Source organism: Myripristis murdjan, chromosome 15 (assembly GCF_902150065.1).
Source record: "Myripristis murdjan chromosome 15, fMyrMur1.1, whole genome shotgun sequence".
Classification (NCBI taxonomy): Eukaryota; Metazoa; Chordata; class Actinopteri; order Holocentriformes; family Holocentridae; genus Myripristis; species Myripristis murdjan.
In genome coordinates, this window is record NC_043994.1 from 26,841,849 (window position 1) to 26,863,454 (window position 21,606).

At 43.3% G+C, this 21,606-nt stretch overlaps 2 protein-coding genes across 6 annotated transcripts in view; one reads left to right on the forward strand and one right to left on the reverse strand.

The window, feature by feature from the left end:
• The window catches only part of cpeb3 (cytoplasmic polyadenylation element binding protein 3), a 43,553-nt gene extending 30,692 nt beyond the window's left edge, over positions 1-12,861 (forward strand). For all 5 annotated transcript variants that reach the window (XM_030070409.1, XM_030070411.1, XM_030070412.1 and 2 more), the window contains 4 exons: positions 7,421-7,539; positions 7,802-7,916; positions 8,468-8,649; positions 11,359-12,861. In XM_030070409.1, the coding sequence (XP_029926269.1) occupies positions 7,421-7,539; positions 7,802-7,916; positions 8,468-8,649; positions 11,359-11,586 (644 nt within the window). In that variant the 3' untranslated portion in view covers positions 11,587-12,861. The remainder of the gene's footprint in view (positions 1-7,420; positions 7,540-7,801; positions 7,917-8,467; positions 8,650-11,358) is intronic.
• A 5,711-nt stretch (positions 12,862-18,572) lies between these two features.
• The window catches only part of btaf1 (BTAF1 RNA polymerase II, B-TFIID transcription factor-associated), a 28,693-nt gene continuing 25,659 nt past the window's right edge, over positions 18,573-21,606 (reverse strand). Inside the window, exons 36-38 of the mRNA XM_030070224.1 lie at positions 21,251-21,410; positions 20,748-20,918; positions 18,573-20,067 (exon numbers count right to left, since the gene is read on the reverse strand). Of these exons, the coding sequence (XP_029926084.1) occupies positions 19,918-20,067; positions 20,748-20,918; positions 21,251-21,410 (481 nt within the window). The 3' untranslated portion in view covers positions 18,573-19,917. The remainder of the gene's footprint in view (positions 20,068-20,747; positions 20,919-21,250; positions 21,411-21,606) is intronic.

The following is a 21,606-nucleotide window of genomic DNA, read 5'->3' on the forward strand; positions in this document are numbered from 1 at the left end:
TTTTCAAGGCATCAAAACGCTGTGATTGATGTTTTCAGCTGATTTTTTATTTTTTTTTCGATGTGCCTGATGAGCTTTTGCCACAAATATTTGATATATCACTGATTCTTGGGAATTTGGATAAAACAGGTTTTAATTTTGAGAAAAAAAGTGTGTTAAATTACAAAATCTGAAGGTATTTCATTATAGGCCAAGGTCTTGGCTGTTCAGCAATGTACCGGTGCAACCTCCTCTTTTTGCATTTTTTTCATAAAATAGGTTTTTCCAGTTATTAGGCTACTTTGTTTTTGTCAACACCATCACCGTAATGTTTTTTTTTTTATTTGAAAAACATATTTTTGGATTAAAGAGACTATTACTTTAATAGTTTTTTTATTATTATTTTTTAAATATATATCTGACGGTGGTGACGAATATCTGGGACACATTTTCAGCAACCACAAAATAATAGTAAATATTGTTCAAAACCCATCGTTTGTAGTTTTTAATACATATTATGATGTACTCTTTCATGTGGTAAAGATATTATTCAATGAAATTATTTTTGTTGTTTTAATCAAGTTGAAATGATTATCTCCTATCCGAGGACAACTGGTTTCGTAGGCCATGGGCCAACATATAATCATTCAATTAATACAAATTAAAAATAAACCTATAAAAGAACCTTACAAATGTGCAAAGGACCCCCTGATTATGCCCTTGATTCTTTTTATTCATTAAAATGTTGTAAATTTCCAGCAGAAATAGCATTTTTCTTAGTGGGACATGATTTATCCAAATTCTCAAGAATCAGTGATATATTTGAGTTACAACAAGCAAACACTGCAGTATAAACCCCCCAAAAAAGATCATTTTTAACATTTTTAAGTTTAGTTTGGATTTCATTGGAATGCCATCCCCAGTGCTATTTAGCATGTACCACCTGAGCCACTGAGGTAAAGAGTATAAGTAGGGAAACTCGCGGTCTTTCCCGTAAGATATGAACGCAGCAAAAGAGTGGGTTTAGTTTGGGAGAGCAGGTCAACACAGAGCGGCGGCGGCGGCGGCATCGGTATGACGTTCTACTACACTGCCCGGACCCGTGCCTCAATTTATCTTTTCGCCCTTGCGTTGGGATTATATCCAGTGAGTGACTTCTCCAAATTGAGATTATTAGCGACGCTTCATTTCGTTTCACTCCCCTCCCTCGCTCTCTCTCTCTCTCTCGCTCCCTCCCTCCTCATTCAGTCTGCTCTCGAAATGCTCCAACAGCCTCGGGGCCCATATTTGTTTTTAGGAGAGCAGATGTTTGTGTCTCCCTCCATCCGAGCCTGCCAAGCCAGCATCTTCTTCTTCATCATCCTCCTCTCGCCCCTCCCTCCCTCCTTTCCCGTCGTCACATAAGCTGCTGTCATGAACGGGTTTATTTACATTCAGTCACGGCCCTCTGTGGATTTGTCTGCTATCTCTCCTCTGTCTCTCTTCTTCCTCTCTCACAGGATATATAGCGTTACATGGTGGTTTGGCTCCATCTCTGCTGTTCACAGAAAGCTGCATGTATCCAGACTTTTGGAACGGGATCATGTGTATGTCTCCGTATGCGCTTGCCTCCTCGGTACTTATGTATGTAAAGTGCTGTGAGGGCACTTTTTCCTGGAGGCTCGCTCTCCATCCTCCTGCCGTGTTTTACTGATAGGGAGTGGCCGATTTACTTCTCGCTAATCCCGGCCGCCAGGGCCTGCACTCGGGGGGGGGGTCCAGGCCCGCGCCCTCACCTAGAGCGAATAAATCTGCGGGCACGTGTCGTTTTCCTGATTTTCGAGCAGATAAGCCTGGATTTAGATGTCACTATTAAAGCCAGAGAGATGCACATTGTAACTACACCGACACGGTTTTTGACTCATCCCGGATTGGATTTCAGCGGCGTCAACACAACTCTCGCTTTATGAGGTAATGGAGAAAATAGGATAGCAAATGGGGAGTTTTGGGTTTCAGATGGCGTTGTGGAGATGTTTGTTGAGGTTATGCGCGCATGCTACTTTTTTCACTGACACCACCAGTTCCAGGCACCAAGTATCCGCTGAAAAAGGGGGCTGATGTTTACCGAACCGTAGATTATTCATTTGGGTTCACTGAACAAAAGTGGTTGATTTCGTCAGATTTTCCTCAAAGTTGCCTTTATCCTCGAAATCCTACACATTAGCGTTGGGAAAGTCTTTTAATTTCAATCCCTTGCTCTACGTCAAAAAATAAATCATCATAACTAGCCATTTAGTTACATATCCAGTGTTTAAAATCTTGTTTTTTTTTCCATTAAATGTGAAAAAATGTGCCGGTGGGATGAGAAAACGCCACTTCTTTCCAACACTAATCAACTTGTTTCCTCAATCAAGTGTCATTATCTTGATCCTGGTGGACTGATCTGCCTTATGCTTCCTTGTTTCAACATATTTATACTTTTTTCCCAGGAAAACAAGTGAAACTGCACTGGAAACAAGTGGGATTTTATCATTGTAAAGGACACTAAATGACTTGATGACAGGATGGAGATAGTTTTTTTTTTTTTTGCTGTGTAGCCTCTCTAACATCTGTGTAGTTGCCTTTCCAGGACGAGTGTCTGTATCGATGTGGCTTGCATGAGGTAGCAGTTTTCTGGCTAAGTGGTGGTACTTAGTGACGACTCTTGTTTTTAATTTTGTAAATTGTCAGCAGGTTTACTTTCGAGCGAGCCTATTCTTTCCCCATGAGTCAAGCTGCTGGCCCGCGGCACAGGAAAGAGTTGTTCTCGTGCGTGGTCCTGCATGAGGTCACCGGCTGGGCCGTGCGACCTGTGAGGCATTCTGCCTATCGTTTGTCTGTAAACAGAGTTCTTCAGGGCGGAAAATACTGCGGGTTTATGTATTCTCTTCCTCCCCGGACACTGTCGGGGAGCTCAGCAGCAAAGCCCTATAAATCTCAGGCACGAGCCACTGCAGATCTGTGCTCTCCTCCCGTGGCGTAAGCCTCTGCACTGCGCAAGGCCAACGGAAAAAGACACAGGTCCTCTGTCCCGTCCAGACTAAATACCGGAGCATTTCAGCGGCACAGATGTCCGTGGACTCTGCCTCACTGTCTGCTTCAGTGGACGGCCTTAGGTGTCGAGGCATTTCAGTGAAAAATCTTTCTCCCCTCATTCAACCATTTACGTGTCGACCCATTTTATGTTATGTTATGTTATTCGGGCTATTTATCATAAAGGCAGATTGTATACTAATGGAGCCTCGCTTGTCAGATATAACCAGCAGATGTACAGACTGGTGGGTGACACTTTATACTCAAAACAGCTCAGGGAACAAAAAATAGTGACTCATCTCAAAAGAATGTTTTCTCTCACAGTTTTGCACAACACAGACCCACAACCCGGAGTCAGGAACATGCCTGACTTTGAGGTGATGCAGGACAATTTAAGAAGCTTGTCTAACGAAACAGATTGTCCAATATCGAACGGTCATGGTTTAGGCTGGATGAAATATGCAGGAAAATAATGTGCAGACACCAGATCGCCATGCACGACCACCCTGCAGGACTTAAGTATTTTTTTTATTATTGCATTTTTAATGCTGTGTGTTCTGACGTTCAGTTCACCTGCACTTTGGGTGAACTCTAAATTAAATTTGTGCCGGGTTTCGTTGATGCAAGAGAAGCTCACCGACGGCTGCAGAGCGAAATGGGGTGCAGCGCTTGAAAAACTTGTTTCTAATGCAGAACTCCTTTCTTTCTTCACCCTCTAGCCACCTTGCCTTACTTTTGCAACTTTCTAGCAAGGTCCATTAAAGCACCAACTCTCCTTTCACTTTCCCTTCCCTCTCCCCCTCCCTCTCTCTCTCTCTCTCTCTCTCTGTGCAGTCTGCGTCCCCCTCTGTCCTGCTGCTCCCCATGCCGTCATGCATTTCAGAGCTCTCTATTTGTATGGCAGTCATTCATGCTGCTTCTCCCTACATTTCTCACTTCTTTTCTCCCCTCTTTCCATCTGTTTCACTCTTCTTCCCCCCCCCCCTCCTTCTTTTCTCTCGTTCTCTCTCCCTGCTGCCCTGGGTCATAGAACACGTTGTTCCCTCCCTCAGACTGTACGAGCTGTTGGCTGGCTCTGCCTTTTCATGCCTTTTTTTTTTTTTTTTTGTGCAAGACTGCAGTCGTTTTTTTACACTGAGGGGGGATGTGAACACTAAACCACATGATTCCCCCCAATGACAAACCCTCTTTATGTAATCCAGCGGCAGAGGGAGAGGGGAGCCTATGTTGGGCGATGATGAGGCATGTCAAGGATAATGATGACGATGCACAAAATCCTCTTTCCGCAGACTACTTGTCTATTTCCTGTGGCTGGTGCGTGAAGGAGCCGGCTCTGTGTCGACCAGTAGCAGAGAGACGGAGATTAGTGGGTCACTTAAAGCAGTTGATTGCAATTAGCTTTGAATTCGGGATTCATATTTTATTTCAACCGCAAACTCACAGACAGTTATACAGAAAACATACTTCCCCGTTAAAGCTGTTCCCCTGCTGGAACATCGTGATGCTTTTGCCTCCCGGTGCAGAAAAGTTGAGAAATATGACTGTTTTCGTTTTTTGGGCGGTCGGCGTGCCCGCTAAACGATGACAGCACAGACCCCAAAACCACTCATGTGTCTTCAGCAGATCAGGGTGACATTAGCATACATTATGCTGAGTCACAGTAACTACCATTATCTTACAATTCAGAAAAAAATGAGCAATTGTAGCAGCTTTGAAATGAAAAAGTAAGTAATCCTATAATCCAGTAATAAACTGTGACCACATCAGCTGTATTAAGCAAATGAAAGAGAGTTCACTTTTTGAAATTGATGAATGCAGAAGGCACTGCAAGTCAACTTTTATTTTAAAAGTGTCTTTTCAAACACAAGTTACAAAACGCTGTATACCAGCAGTAGTGCAAAACATGAGATGTTTACACGGCTGTGTTAAATGCTTGATTCTGATTGGTCAACTAAGGCATCCTGTGGTTGTTGTTCTTTTTTTTTTTTTTCTGAATAGAAGACCATTTTCACGCTGCAGCCTCATCACCGTACCTGTTTGCACGTCACACTTCCTCGCTGCTGTGTGAAACCAAATGAACAGAAATAGGTGTATTCTGGCTTTTTTGTGAGATATAGCCATACAGTATTAATAATAATATATTTCATGGTGGTCTTCTGTCCGAAAATGACCTTTGCGGCTCATTATTTATGAATAGAGGACCAACACGTCATGAGTTATCCCTTGCATAGAATTTCACATCACTAAAAAAAACAAACAAACAGAAAAATGCATGCACTTTGAAAGGTTAACTGCAAAGGTGTGCAATCACAAAAGTCATTTAAAAACAACAGAAATCAGACGTCAGTTTATTAACACAGGGATTATACAGGCTAAAATTAGGAATATACAGGCCATATAGGAAAACCACTGATAGTTTTACTATTTAAAGAGAAGTGTTGCTGAGATTTAAGTCTTGTTGCTTTGAATAATCCTCATGGCTCACTATTATTCAACATCTTGCATGTTAAAATGCTAAAATGAAAATGATCTCACATGAGACTTGGAGATTATTCCCGGCCGTCGCTAGGTGGACGCTGTCTGGTTAATGTCTCTTATGGCTTATATTTCAAGCGTCATTAGCTTTTTAACATTTTTTTTTCTTAAAAGTCAGCAGCTTGTAATGCTGTGGCTTGTGGTTCCCTCGTGCCGTGTGCTGATACAGAAGTGACCTCTGCTATCGAGGGACAAAACTTTCCTGAGGGCGGCTGCAGGTGGTGCAAAAAAAAAAAAAAAAAAAAAAAAAAAAAGCGGAGACGAGCCGCAGTCTAGGTGGTACACCATGTCCCGTCACTGTGATGTGGGATGCATAACAATATTCATGCAGACACACACACACACACACACACACGTTCTCTCAGGGGAGCAGCTGTTTGGGCCTTCATGAGGACACACACACACACACACACACACACACACACACATGCGCCTGCTTACGCACCTGCTTTTCCATTTCACCCCTGCTCACTTTCTTTTCTTCTCTCTCTCTCCCTTGCTTTCATTTCCCCCCACCCTCTCTCTACGGCATTCGCTCACACACTCACACACACACACCCTTCCTCCCTCCCCTGATGCACACACACTCAGACGTATCCACATATCACGGTCGGCTGGGTCTGCCGAGTCAGACTTTTTTTTTTTTTTTTTTTTTTTTTCTCCCCTTTCCCCTCATCTGTAGCCGCTCCGCTCTGGAATGCCGAAAGTGAAACATGACAGTTGAACATTCCTCTTTGCCATTTCCACTCATGTATTTTTGTGCAGACGTGCGTGCGTGGCCGTGTGTGTGTATATGTGTGTGTGTGTGTGTGTCAGTGAGGGTGATAATGAGGGACACAGATTCCAAAAGCAGTCTTCCCAGGGGACACACGGCTCTTGTCGTGGCCTCGAGAGACACTTTTACGCAAAGTGATATAAAGTTATAAATTGGAGAGGGAGGGTGTGTGTGTGTGCGTGTGCATGTGTGTGCGTGTGTGTCTGCCCCACTAAGACAGCGCCTCGTAAGTCCCCTGACTCCCGGGTGCCACAGGTGGTGCCGGGCTCCTGCAAACGTCATTAAAGCAATACTAATAATTTCCAATCAATGCGACTGCTCTCTCTCTGACGGCTCTTATTCATCATTTTGAAAGTCAAACGCTGGTTTCGGTCTCTCCTCTCGTTTCTTTTCCGAGGCTCCGGTGCTCATCCTGGTTCGCCGATAAATCAGAGCCTTGTTGCTGCACGAGCCCCCTGTAGCGTGATGAGATGAATGAAGCGGGGCCCCGTCGGTTTTTTCGAACCCTCCCAAACCGTCGAAATGGCTTTGACCTTGGACGAGGTCTCGCCTCTCAATGCTAAATAATTTAATAGTGCGTAGGGACTCTGTCTGCTCCTTCTCTCTCTCTCTCTTGAAAAGACATCAGCGACGTCTCTATCTGACCCAGCGCAGGAAGATTTGCGGCGTGCTGGCCTGATCAATTTTGCATGGTTCCTTTAGTCGTGGAGCGCTCTTAAGTCATTTTAGCTGTGTCAGCGCGGGCGGCGAGGGATTGGGTGTAGAGTGTCTCGCGGAGGCTGGCTCGCCAAACGAACATGGAGGAGGAAGCCGCGAGGTCACACGCTCACGAGAACACAGACCTGCTTTAAAGTGCCAATATCTGCCAGAAGGAAACCAATACGAGACTTAGTCATGGGATCGTGACTCCCACAATGGAGACACTGTAAAAAAAAAAATTGAGATGTTTCTATGAATTCTTGACCAGAGGACACAAATCAAAGCATTATGGTCACAAGCTCACAAACACAATAGGTGTAGTTACCGTACGCGGAGCCGCTTCTTTTTCCTTAAAAGCCCTGCTCTCTGTCCGTGTGCCAGGCTACGCCTTCCTGCTGTTCCAGGAGGAAACCTCCGTTCAGGCCCTGATCGACGCCTGCATCGAGGAGGACGGCAAGCTCTACCTGTGTGTGTCCAGCCCCACCATCAAGGACAAACCGGTGAGTGGCAGATGCTGCAGGAAAATCAAACGCAAATAGATTTATGTTTGTCACACGCCTCAAATGTGATCATAGTTGTCCTCTCTTCAAATTCTTCAAAGCAGAAACGAAATCCTTGTTTGTATCAGTCAGAATCAAATCAGTTTAATCGTAGAATGTGTAAATAAATCACAATGAGTGTGAAGGAATTTATGATGTGCAAAAGTGCTTTCCCATGATGCCTTTGCAGGGGGTAAAGCCTTGTTTTTGTCCTGGTGTTCAGGTCCAGATCCGGCCCTGGAACCTGAGCGACAGTGACTTTGTGATGGACGGCTCCCAGCCTCTGGACCCCCGCAAGACCATCTTTGTTGGGGGAGTGCCACGGCCTCTGCGTGCAGGTAAGTGATGGCATGAATGGGATAAGTTTCTGCGAGGCCCTCAAACCCTCTGGCCTCCTCGGGTTGGCTGGCACGGAGCGCAGAGGCCAGAGGCTATAATGAAAGTTCTCCCTATGAGAAAGCAATCCTCTACTTGGGTTTCCAGGAAGCCGGCCAACTGGTCGTCATGTTAAGTATTCATGATGCGGTGGAAGGCTCAGTCTTTCTGTTCTTGGGATAAACATCGCTGGCTTGTCTGCAATGTGACCCCTACTAATTATATCAGCAGTTTGAGACTGCTGCTCTGATGAATAGGGCACTACTGTAGACTTTTACCCCTTTTAATGCTATCCTGCTGGACACAAGCTCAAGTTAAGCTTGTTTGCCTCTGTTTTTCACAAACAGAGGCTGAAGGCCGTCAATTCAGTAACAAAAGAAAGGGAAACAGTGTTGCAGACTCACAGGTTGTTTTTTCCAGTTTTTGCTCCATTTTTGCGCAACAGTCACAGCCCTGTGGCACTAACTCTCCCTCCCTCTCATCTGCTCTCTCCTCCAACCTTGTTTTCCTCCAGTGGAGCTGGCTATGATCATGGACCGGCTGTACGGAGGTGTTTGCTACGCTGGCATTGACACCGACCCAGAGCTCAAATACCCAAAGGGAGCGGGTCGCGTGGCCTTCTCCAATCAGCAGAGCTACATTGCTGCCATCAGCGCTCGGTTCGTTCAGCTGCAGCACAATGACATTGACAAAAGGGTGAGTGAGTTCATATTCTACATTCACACTATCCCTCCTCTGAAAGAAAGTCGCGTCTCGACCACAGCTGAGGTTTCTGCAGTCATTCCTATGGCATGCTGTAGATGTGAACTCTGCTTGAGCCTTCCTCTGTGTATCAGAACTTTTATTATAGCTTGGTTTTCAGCTGACTGCTCAGTGCCGCCGACAATAACAGCAGGCCAGGCCTGGCTGTATAATCACTTTGGCCTTTGGCTGTCGGAGTCCCGACAGATGTTTCAAGTTGCAGACACATAGGGTTGGTTTAATTATAGGAGTTCCCTATGCATGTATATCCACCCGGGCTGCACTGCAGCCTGCTTATTTTAGGCACACTGGCCAATAGCAGTGGGGTAGATTGTGACCAAGAGAGACTGGTTGTCAGCCAGGAGGCCTTGCCTCTGTAGGGCAAGGCTGTCCACTCCCCTCACCCCAGACTCCTCCTCAGGGAGTTTGGGGTGTCTTTGTTGTGACTGGAGCCCATTTCAGTAAAATTCATTCATAATCCACAAAACAGGCTTAAGAAAAAAAAATCACTTTATAGAGCAACAGAGGGTACAAATGAGGAGGTTCCTTTCAAAATGGGATATGAACAGAAACTCATGAAATTCAGAAAAGAAGTAGCAATTCTATACCATTTTGTAACAGAACTCTTCAAATACTGTGCAGATAATACACATAACACATATCAGCCGTTGTCTGGATGAACAAGGTGTAATGCCCTTTAAAGGGGACTTGCAAAAAATAAAAATAAAATAAAATAAAATAAAATAAATAAAGGAGGTACTTGAATTTGTCTTGGACAACAGGATCAGTATCTGTGTGAATGTCTGGAGCCTGTCTGTCCCAGCAGTTACACCATCTGTTAGTAAAGGCAACAGTTTTGAACGTAATCATGATTATCCGTTTACTTCATTTTGTCGATGGTGTCATATTCCTTTACCATAGGTTGCTAATGAAGCGGGTAATAGCCCATATAATAAATTTTTGCTTTTGCAGAAATGATTAAAAAGGCACAAGGAGCGCACATCCTTGGTAATTACTCTCCTTTCTCCATACGCACAATGGGCCCATTTAGTCAGCCGCAATGCCAGCCTTATTACAGGGTGAGCTGGAGCTAAAGGTTGTGGGAGAAAACAAGGATGTCTATCGTCGCCACTTTTGCTGCTAATCCTCTCTCCTCACGCCCTCAGAGACCACAATCATTCCATTAACTGTAAATGGGTCTTAATGATAGGACAGAGAGGCGCAATTACAGCCGGCCGGCCTCGTGTCCACTGAGCTGATGATGGCGTTTAATGGCGTGGCGGCGTTTGCCATTCCTGCCCGTGTCGTCTGTCTTGTTTGAAGGCTGCTGCTCACGGCCACGCTCGCTGCGCTGCGGCCGGTAGGGAGTCCACGGCTCACGGGGGGACAATCTCAGGTTGATAACCTTTCATTTTTGCGGTCATGCTGTTGCAAGGTCAGCACCCGCCTCGCCCGCTCGTGCGCCGAGGCATCTCCATGGCGACCGAGCTCTCATTTCTTGTCTGCTGGCGAACAGTCAAACTCATTTCGCCGGTGGACAGGAAGATACCTGCTTCGATCGAGCCGTAATATTTTGGAAAATTGGAGATAAATTGCCTTGCATGGGCTGTGCGGTTTAATAGCAGCGCACTACAGCCACTGCAGCACATTTATCTGCCTCATGTGCTGGTTTTCCACCGTATTGATCAGACATAAAACTGTACCATTATTGGAACAGCATCTAGAAAGACACATGATCTGGTCACTGACAGTCAATTTCTTTATTTTTTTCTCCTCAAGTAGAAAAGGCATGTCAGGGGGATGACATCAGCTATTAGATTATGTGTCATGTTCTTGGCACCGGTGGAGTGATTTGCCTTATTCGCCTTGTTTCAAGGTACTGACACTAATGTGACACCGCATCTGAAATATGTGGAATTATCTCATTGCACTGGCAGATAATTTAACTCGTTTTGAGAGAACTAAAGGCCGAATAAGGCTGATCATGAGAGCGCATGGCTTGTTCGGATACACTTTTTTCACAGTGTACGTCTTGTTCTATTAAACTTGAATGAGAGCCAACGGTAAAAGCAGTCATAGATACGAGGGCAATACCCCTCATAAATGTTTTATCCAAACAGACCCATCAGATCTCCAAAAGGCTCGGCAGCAAATTCTGGCATCACAGAGCCATGTTTTTTTTTTTTTTTTACGAGTGTTGAAATGATTATTCAGTTCATTGATTCATCCAGTGACAGGAAATGATTTTATTTTTAATAATACAACAATCATTTGTCATTTATCAAGGTAAAATGCAAGTGTGTAGCTTTACAATGGTAAGATTTGTTTGCTTTTTTCCATTTCACATCATAAGAAAATCCTTTTTTTTTTCTTGGCCGCTGGTTAGACCGAGTAAGACGTCACTTTGGGCTCCGGTAACTGAGACGGGTATTTTTCATTTGGCGTTTTAGACTAAATGATCGGTTAATTGATTTATCGTTAATGAAAATAAACAAGTCCTATATTCTTTCATTCTCAGTCCTATGCACAGCCCACAGCATGTCAGGTAGCTGAGCAGCAGCAGGTTAATGGCTTGAGGTCAGAAGCCACGCGGCTCCTGCACTCGTTTGGCTCGTCCGCTCGATGTCGTTTCTAAGCATCGCCTGTCGTGTTTTCTGCCCGCAGGTGGAGGTAAAGCCGTACGTCTTGGACGACCAGATGTGTGATGAGTGCCAGGGGGCACGTTGTGGGGGTAAGTTCGCCCCCTTCTTCTGTGCCAACGTCACCTGCCTGCAGTACTACTGTGAGTACTGCTGGGCCAGCATCCACTCACGGGCTGGCCGCGAGTTTCACAAGCCACTGGTGAAGGAGGGGGGCGACCGCCCTCGACACGTGTCCTTCCGCTGGAGCTGAGGGGGGCAGAGAGTCGGCCCTGCCCCGGTGAACCCGCCCCCGACAGCCCCCAACCCGCCCCCCCGACTCCTGGTACCCTACGACCCGGGACAGCGCTGCGCCCCCTCCCCGAACCCCACCTACTCCACCCCACTCTCCACAACCACCTCGTGAAAAAAGCAAAAAGGATACCATCAAATACACGGGACTTTCTTCTTCAAACCACATGGCTCTGAACTCATTGTCTAGTGTTCCCCTCTGGAGATGCATAGCGGGGAAGTGAATCGCGGAAGTCTATCAGCTTAGAATTTGCACTTTGGCACAAAATCTCACGAAACACACACAGGATGGTATGTTAGACACCTTGCTATTTTCAATCCCCCGTTCTGTTGACTGGGTGGTGTGGTGTGACGTGTTGGACCCCCCCGCCTTGCTGAGACAGAGGTGGCACCATACATATATTTAAAAAAAAATATATCTATTTTTTGGTTTTGTATCTATCTATGCGTATATAGATAATTTAAATTTTATGTAAAAGGAGCATGCACTTATTTTCAAAACTTGTAGTTATATTGCCCCTAGTAAAAATAATTACCAAAGGCAAACAAAATTAACGCATACAGAAAAGCAAAATAGGTGGCATAAGATGTAGCAAGATTTAACATCTATCCAGTAGTGTGGGCCCTTAACGCCCAGAGTAAAAAAAAATAACACGGCTATATTCGCTCTCAATTTTGACTCTGAAAATATTAATACCTCATAAGCGCAATCAGATTATTTTGCTTTCAATTTCTAGGTCTTTATTTTTATAATAACATTATTTTTTAGTGTTATGTAAATGTAATGCTGCAATAGCTTTGCTGCTAAATCCATGGTATGAACCGATACCATAAGTACTTTATTCAGGCTAGGGTGTAAAATAATATTAAAAAAAAAAGACGAAATCTAGAGAAGCACCTGGTGTTTTAGGACGACAAGCTATCGACGGGGGAGGGGGCGCCCCTAGACAATGATGGCTACCTTTGTGGGGGTCGGGGTGGGTCGCCCCTAACTGCATGTTTATTTCAATCAGGTTGCTGCATGCAATAGACTTTTCAGTATCATGTCTACTATTCAATTCTGCCCATGTTTGCACAACACACTATAGACGTACGTACGACTAGCACGGAACTGGACAGAGGCAGGGAGGACTGGTCAGAGGAATCCAGCGAGACGCCGCGGCATCGCTGGGCGGGCTGACAACCCACGCCGCGGGGCAGTCAGAGCATCAGAGCAGACGGTTTCCACGGAAACCCCGACAAAAAAAAAAAAAAAAGAAAAGAAAAAAAAAGGCAGTGAACACATCCACACGACGGGGGGGGGGGAGGGGAGGAGAACATCCTTAATAATCACAAATCCAATTAAATGTAGGATTACCATTTAAAAACTGTCTATGATAGGTGAAGTACTTTTTTGCAGTGATTGTTGATATAATTGTGCAATTTTTTATACCGTATGTAGTTAGGTCTGAGTATGCCTAGAACTGTGATTCGCTTTAACTGTCGTTGATGTCCGACATAGAAGTCCTGTGAAACTTCATAACTAGTGTATGCACACGTATATGTTCTCTTGTACACACACACACACACACACACACTTGCACCAGTAACACACGGAAGCCTCTCGACACACATGAACACACACAGATAGCTGTCTTTCTTGCGCACACAAACAGGCCTACCAAACTCACACACACACACACACACACACACACACACACAGAGTCTGATCGGACGTACGTACAGAGGAGGAGACAGACTAAATGTGAGCTTAACTGAGAACTGAGGTTTTAGTTTGATTTTATTTGACGTTTTCGTTTTCGTTTCACCACTGACAAAGCGCAACGTTCATGTCCCCGGAAAATAACCAAAGAGCGCACGTGTTCGACTTCGACAAACCACCTGCACACACACACACACACACACACAGACACACGTATACACACACACACATACACAGCTACCCACGGAAGAGACTGCGCTAATTACTAAGCCTCCTTAACGAGGGCTGAAGGTGCGAGGTGGACGCTTTTGTGCGGTAAAATTAGACGAGGAAAGAGGGAGGAGAAGAAGAGGAAAAAAAAACAAACATTTTGAAGCTACTGGAGCCTTGAGGTTGATAAACTGAGCTCCTTAGTCTGCACAGGCTCTCACTACATGGCTAGAGGGGGGGATGGGGATGGGACGGGACGGGATGGGACGGGGCGGGCGGGATCTATTGGAATAACATTGCCAGAACATGCAGATGTGCAAGCTGGGTTACCATATTTATCCAGATTTTTTTTTTTTTGTTTTCCTGCAAAGCTTGAAGTAGAGAAATGACCTGCTAAAATGGTGGACATATTTTTTTATCAAAAGGCTATGGTTATGGGGTGCAGTTCAAACAGGGCGGGGCGGGGCGGGGCGGGGCGGGGCGGGGGGAGAAAGGTGCATGGCCGGGGCGGGGCGGGAGGGGTTTCGTCGTTATGAATGCAATACATAGAAACTAAAGTATTGGCTGCTGAAGTTTAGGGCGGCTCGGGTTTGATCAGCGGAGCCGCGGGGCGGGGTGGGGTGGGATGGGATGGGACGGGGGCGTTTGGTGGGGCGGGAGGGCAAGTTACACTGGTTTTAGCAGTTTTGTGGACAATCCGACTGGGATCCTACATCATTGCAAGTACGTGTGTCGTCCCCCCCTTTGTTTTTTTTATTTTTAAATTTTTTTTTTTATTTTTAATCTTTATTTTTTTTTCGTCCGTGAGTTGTGATTGTCCCGTGCTGGCACCCCCGCGGTCCCTCCTCTCTCGTTTTAGTCGCAAACTGTTTTGCTTTAGGATAGACGTTTTCGTTTGTTTCTTGTCAGAGAAAACTAATTGAAACTAAGCAGAAGATACTTTTTTTACTGATAGAATAAAAAAAAAAAGAAGAAGAAGAAAAGACTCAAAAAAGAGGCTAACCATGAGTAATAATAAGTATCCCTATGAAAGTGAATTCTGGGTGTTTTTGTGACATTTCTTTCCCCACCCAGAAGGGTTTTCTATGTTTGTTCCTTCTCTATGATAGACATTTGTTATGCACTACTCTTTGTATCTGAACAGTTTTCGACAGTCAGCAATTCTTTTTGTTAAAAGAGAAAAAAAAAGACGAAAAAGCGTGCTTTCTGACTGACAAGATCTTTTGCAATACCTCAATTTTGAAATATATTAGGAGAGAAACTGATATTTTCTAAGTAAGTTTATTCAGATGAAAAAAAATATATATTAATTTAATTCTTCAAGAGAAATGATTTAACAGATGGTTGATTTTTTTTTTATTTTTATCATGCTTATTTGCTTTTATTTTAAAAATTTTATTTTTTGAAAATGACAACAACAACTGAAGGAGCTAGAGCTTTATAACTTTAATATAATGACGTAGTTAGTGAGAGTACAGTCTACTTTATTACAGAGGAGGTTAGAGTGAGTGTCCCACTGGTCGAATTGGTCGAAAAAACGAAAACAAAAAAAGAAAAAAAAATCAAAGTTCTCACAAAGGAGAGATCTTTACAAATATCAGGTGCTTAGAGAGAAAACTGAACATACTTCCCACGTTTTTTGTATATTTATAATCAATCATTTACTATGCTGACCAGAGTTGTGAAAGAGATCTTCTGTTCGTTATTTTTTTAAGAAAACTTTTTTATGTTTCCTAAAAGTATGTGCTCCCTTTTGTTTTGTAAAAAAGCAACATGACCCTGATTTGTTGGCCTGACATCGTTGGGAGAAAAAAACGAAAAAGAGACTTCGGAGAGTCACTGAACAGCTGGAGGTAGAGAGACAAGAATGTTATTTTTAAAACACAGAAAAAAGACACAAGTGTTTCACCTGTAACTTGACCGAAAGCCCCCAAGGTGCATCAGTTGAATGGTGGCCTTCTCTTCACGCAAGACTTGAATTAGTCCCATTTTTTAAGGCTAAGAACCTTGATTCTTTGTTGTAATGTGCAATACTGTTTGTACTGTTTGTAAAAAAGAAGAAAACAAGAAAAAGAGGCATAAATCTTTATTGCAGAATTATTTTCATTGCAAGCATTGTGATTCACTAAAATCATTTTCTACTGTGTATTTACCTACTCTACCTGCTAGTACCTTCCAGTAGTAATGTAGCCTTTGTACTGAGAAATTTTCATTATTTTTAGAAAGTTTTGCTAAAAAAGAAAAGAATTTAAACATATTTACATATTTTCATTTTTATTTCGTATTTTCTTTACAGACTTATTTCTCAACCATTAATAGTTATTTCTGGGGGAGACTTTCATATCTGGTCAATGTCATTAATATTATTTTGTATTTTTACTTGGAATAAATTAATTTTATGATGCTAATTCTTTAAAAGTTTATTTTTTTGGTTTGTTCACTTTGTTTCGTTTTTTTTGAAGCTGAGAAGAAAAAAAAACAACAACAAACAACGACAACAACGACTTTGTAATATTGTTACTAAAGTGTCTAGATTCTTGAAATGCTGAGCTTTATGTGTTTTAACTCGCTGATGTTGCTTACATTAGTGTGAAAATGATCTACGAGGAAAAAAGACAAAAAAGCAAAAAAAAAAAAAAAATTAATAATAATATAATAACACTACACACAAAACAACAGAATGGTGGTTGGTAATGTGAAGTGATTGGCAATGTAAACAGATGACCAGGCAATAAAAATAAAAAAATAAAAAGGCAGAATGGAGCATACATGCAGTATGTTGTGCTATACTTGTGGAAGCTGGACAACAACACTTAACACTCTGCTTCTGCTACTGCAAATACTCACAAATACTCACAAATACTTACAAATACTACAAATACTACCACGACCACTAACTCGACAGTACTTCATCCCTGGTGCACGGCGGCGGCGGCAGACGTCGCAGCGCCTCCTTCCATGTGAATTTGAAATGTTAAAAAAACAGCCGCTTCTTCTTATCCTTTCCATAAATGTTTTCGGTCATTTCACGTCCTCCTCAAAGCGGTTTGGGTTTTGGTGAACGGTGCACACACACACACTCACACACACACACACAAACTGCACCGGTGTGATTGTATTTAAGTACGAATGTAAATGTGGAGATGCACTGTACAGATGGATATATAGATATATATATATATGGGGGGTTGGGGAGGGCATTTATGAGTCTTGGTTATCCAGAGAAGGCATTGGTCTAATATTTCTTTTTTTTTTTTTTTTTTTTTTTTTTTTTTTTTTTTAATTGCATTTCCTCTCACTGACTTGGTTTGGTTTCTGTACATTTGTGTGAAATCCAACTTTTTAATTAATTTATTTTTTTAAAAATTATTTTTAACCCCCCTGACTTTCTGTCGAGCCTTCACTCAGACGATTAAAGCTCCATCGACATCCTTTCCTCGACTCAAATGATCATGTGAAAATGTTTTTTTTTTTTTTTTTTTTCTTCCCCCGGCTGGCCTTTTCTACCAGTTTTATGCAGCTGAAGCCCCACAAATTCTCTCTCTCTCTCTCCCAGGGGTCAGTATTATACACCATACCACCAAGTATTGACAAGCCTTTTCTTTTCATTTTAATTTCTCCTTCACTTTTAACAGTTTATACCCCAACAACAACAAAAAAGGACTGTATGTGCAACTGAAAGGAAAGGCTGGTTAAAAAAAAAAAAGAAAAAGAAAAAAAAATTAAATAAAAAAAAAATCATGATTTGGATGATGGCAGCCGTTTTATATATTCCTCTCTATAGATATACATATGTATTTCATGTTAACACTAGACTTGGATAGTATACTGTATATTCACTTCTGCTTCATGGGCGTTCTCTGGGTAGGTAAACACTGTAGGTCTCGTCATGTTGTGATCTCAAAAATAGATGAAAAAAAAAAAGATTGGTAATGTGCTTGGTATTTTTTATTTTTATTTTCCACAAACAACCCCACTACTTCTGAAATGTTTTTTTTTTTTTTTTAAATTGTTTTTATTTTGTTTTTTACTAAGGCATCTGTGATTTTATTTTCTAGGTTTTTATTCCTTGACTTGAATACTGGTTCTATCTTGGCGAGGCTTTTGAGATTGTTGACTTGGACCTATGCTTGTCTGAACTTTTTGCAGTATAACTGTGATTTGAAAACATGGAGCTAAACGCTGCTAATGCTTACTACTGCTTCAAAGTTTGTAGTTCCCACCTTAATTTTTCCTTTTTCTGTACTAATAAGCAGATCTTATTAAACGTAGTTGTATGACGCTGTGAAACCTTGTGGTCTTTTGCATGGCCTCTTCCTCTTCCTCCATCTCTCTGTCTGTCATCCCTCTCTGCTCGGCGGGTGTTAGGGCGATGCCTAGAGAGAAAGCATGACTGTCACCTTAACATCGTAAGCTGTCGCCAACAAGTCACCTGTGTGTCTGTAGACTAGTCTGACACCCCAGTAGCTCTGAAACTGTGCAAAAAAAAAAAAAAAAGACATGCATGCAAGTCTAAACCTCGCCTATGGCAAAAACACAATGTAATAATGTGCTATGCAAAAATGTGACATTATGCACCAAAGCTTGGAAGTAGAGCTGACCTACTAACTTGCATTATTGTGCCCTTGGCAACTTACTCTCCTTATATTCACACACTGATCTTTGACCAAGTTTTTCTGCTGCAAATTAACAGACTGAATACTGAAACATACATTTCCAAAGATCGGATTAACTACTTACGCCCTGATCAAGAGTTTTTGGATCTACAACATCCATCCTGGACATTGTGCCCTATGAACTCCTTAGACTTTTTTTTTTTTAGCTGTTTTGTTGTGATTATAAAAAGCGGTTAAGTAGAGCTTGGGAATAGTGTGTCCTTAGCCCAAATCAGACAGATTTGCCCCTGTTATTTCAGGTTCATTCAAGTTCCTTATCAGTATTATCCCTGAATGTACAACCACACCCTCTACTGGCCGAAGTCACACTCTCTGTGCCAAGATGTACTGAGAAAGCAAAAAACAACAACCACAACCTGCTTCAAAGGTCTGTAGAATTTATTACAATTCCACCATCTTAAACAAAAAAGCAGCAGTTACAGAAATATTTACAAGTGTGTATTATTGTTAAAATACTTTTGTGACAAGTCTCAGGTGCCAGCTTCAGCTTGGCCCCAAGTTTCAGTCCCTGTAATGCTGCTTCAGTGCAGAGCGTCTCCGAGTCACTTCTCCACCACGTTTGGAGTCGTACACAGCTGATTCTCCCACTTCTCCTCCCGTGGAAATGAAACCCCAACCTCCTTCCACAGCCACAAAAGTCATGTAAATGTGCTCTCCTGTGTGTGCGTGTGTGTGTGTGTGAGTGAGCGTAGAGCAGCGCCATCTGAAGGATGGGAGTCATTGCACATTTCCTAAACACCTCCCAGACGAGCTCGCCCTACCCGGCGCACAGCCTGCTATGAAAAGCTTGAGCACCGCGGGCACAGCGTGCAGTTTCTCTAGCAAGCCGATCAGCCCTCCCTCGTTCCCTTTGTCATACAAAAACATGTTTTGTATCCACAAGTCCTTGAAACGTTGACAGGTGTGGCTGGATATAGCAGTGGTTTAAGACTATTTGTAGGGGAGCCACAGACATGAGGGAGGAGGGGCGTGAGGGTAATTATGTCTGAAGCGGTTAACACTGTTGCAATACGGCATGGGAGGAGGGCGGCGGGACGTTAAGCTAGCACCTGGCACTGTAACTATAAAGGATAACTATAATCACAACACAATGTGTACAGCAACCCTGCTCTGCACAGTGGTGCTGTTACTGTTAATGTAACCAAAGTGGATGCATCACTCGATGAGATGTGAGCCAGCCGTGGAGCTGCGTGTCACAGGTGGGTGCATCAGCATTACATTTCATATCCTCTTAGTAACTCTGCAGATCATGTCATTTGAAATCAGGGTGATTCGGGTTCAACAAGGAAATGAGAGATATCTGACTGTTCAGAAGTGACTCTTCTGGCTGTAAATGCCGTATCATTGTTGCTGCATACACTATCGCTTTGAGAGCAACAAAATACAGATGTATTTTTGATTGGGTTGTGTTTTGATAGTTATTGCTTTGGGAACATTGTCACTGATAGTGGCAAATGTATTACACTTGTCTTTACGTTACTGTCTGAGAGGTGTGTGTGCGTGTGTGTGTGTGTGTGTGTGTGTGTGTGTGTGTGTGTGTGTGTGTGTGTGTGTGTGTGTGTGAGGGAGGGAGGGAGGGACTTGGGCCAGGGACAGATAATCGCCACAGTCTGATTCGCAGGGGGGTTTCTGACCACGTCCCACTGGGCTAGCAGGTGGGATGATGGGAGGAGGCTGCACGGGGTCCGACTGCAGCATCACACAGTTACTGCAGTGAGTGCATAAAGCTGTCCAGGTTGTACTCCGTGTCGTACTGCTGCTGGTCCCATAACTCGCCCAGGCCGTCCAACACAGACTTCATAGAGGCCTTCCCTGAGGTTGACGCCGACGACTCGCCCTTCTCACACTTCTCATCCTGAAACAAACATTTGTAGAGAGACAAACTGTCAGCCCAACATGCTCCACGCTGCACAGGGAGAGCAGCTAAACATGGATCACTAGAGATCAGTGTATGTTTGCGATATGTGTGTGTGTGAATGTGTGTAAGCTGACAAACATTTAGATTCTGTTAGAGTGAAATAAAAGCTAATGCCAACACAAAGTTCATGCTAACTGCCGTGTTAGATAACCAAACTTCTCTCCTTTTGACAAATGGTTCATTATTCCTCCACAAAACATCAGTAAAATCTCAACACTCCATTTATATTTTAAATATTGGGGTTACAGTAACGTTTACACATCAATATAAACACAAAGACTATAAGGTACTTTTCAGGCACAACAATGCACTAGCACTGCAATGAGTCCATGTCTAAAGCCTGTTAGCACTGTACTCGAACACATTCTTATTTTACATTTTGCTGACAGCAGATACACCCAAATATGTGAAAGTCTACATGGCTGAAATCACGACAGGGTAGCAAAAATGGAAAACAGATGTTTCAATTTGGCCCAGGGACAATTAAAAACACGGGTTAGATGGTAATCTGTGAGGCGAGCGAGTGCCCCACTCGCATGTTTATCCTGCTTAGCCCCACCTCTGTATCTACACGGGTACACCTGACAAAATAGAGGTTGAGGAAGTCGGGGCCTAACCTTGTCCAGAGTGAAGAGGTTGAGGAGCTGGTCAGTGCCCATGCTCTGCAGACTGGCGTTCTCTTGGCTGATGACCGTGTTGGCAATGCTCATCTTGAATTTCTGCAGGCCCATGATCTTCTCCTCCAGCGTGCCTCGTGTGATCAGCCTGTACACGTTCACCACGCGTTTCTGCAGGATGCAAACAGCAATATCACTGTAACAACATAATACAAGTGTAGAGAGATGTCCCCTGCTGCTGAATTAGTCAAGGTGGGAAACCCTGCCAGCTTAATTACGGCTGCACTGGTTTAAATTCTGGGAGCTCCAAAGGGATCCTGGATTCAATATCAACTACATGCAACTGCAGTGTAACAAAGCAAAAGATGGTTTAAACGCTTTTGAGATACTTTGGGGATTTCCAGCCATGATCCAGACTGTCTATATTCAACAGAGCGAGTCATAACACTGAAAGTAAAGCTAAATATGTGTTCAGAATAGATATTTGTACAAATCTAAGATACCTGTCCTATCCTATGAGCACGATCCATGGCCTGCAAGTCCCTCATTGGGTTCCAGTCATGTTCAACAAACACCACGGTGTCTGCGCCGGTGAGGTTGAGACCGAGTCCGCCAACATGGGTGGTCAGAAGCAGCACATCAATGGAGGGGTCGTTGTTAAACCTGAGAAAAGAGGGTAAAATTTGATATCAAAGAGGAGGTGATACCTTGGGGCTGCATGTGTAGTAAAAATTCTTTTGAAGGGGTTCTATTGACTACAGCGACAGCTTTATATGGTCAGAAATGACCTACATTCATTCACACAGGCAGTGTTACAGAAGGCTGGATGGACATTTCTCTCCTTTGAAGAATAAATCAA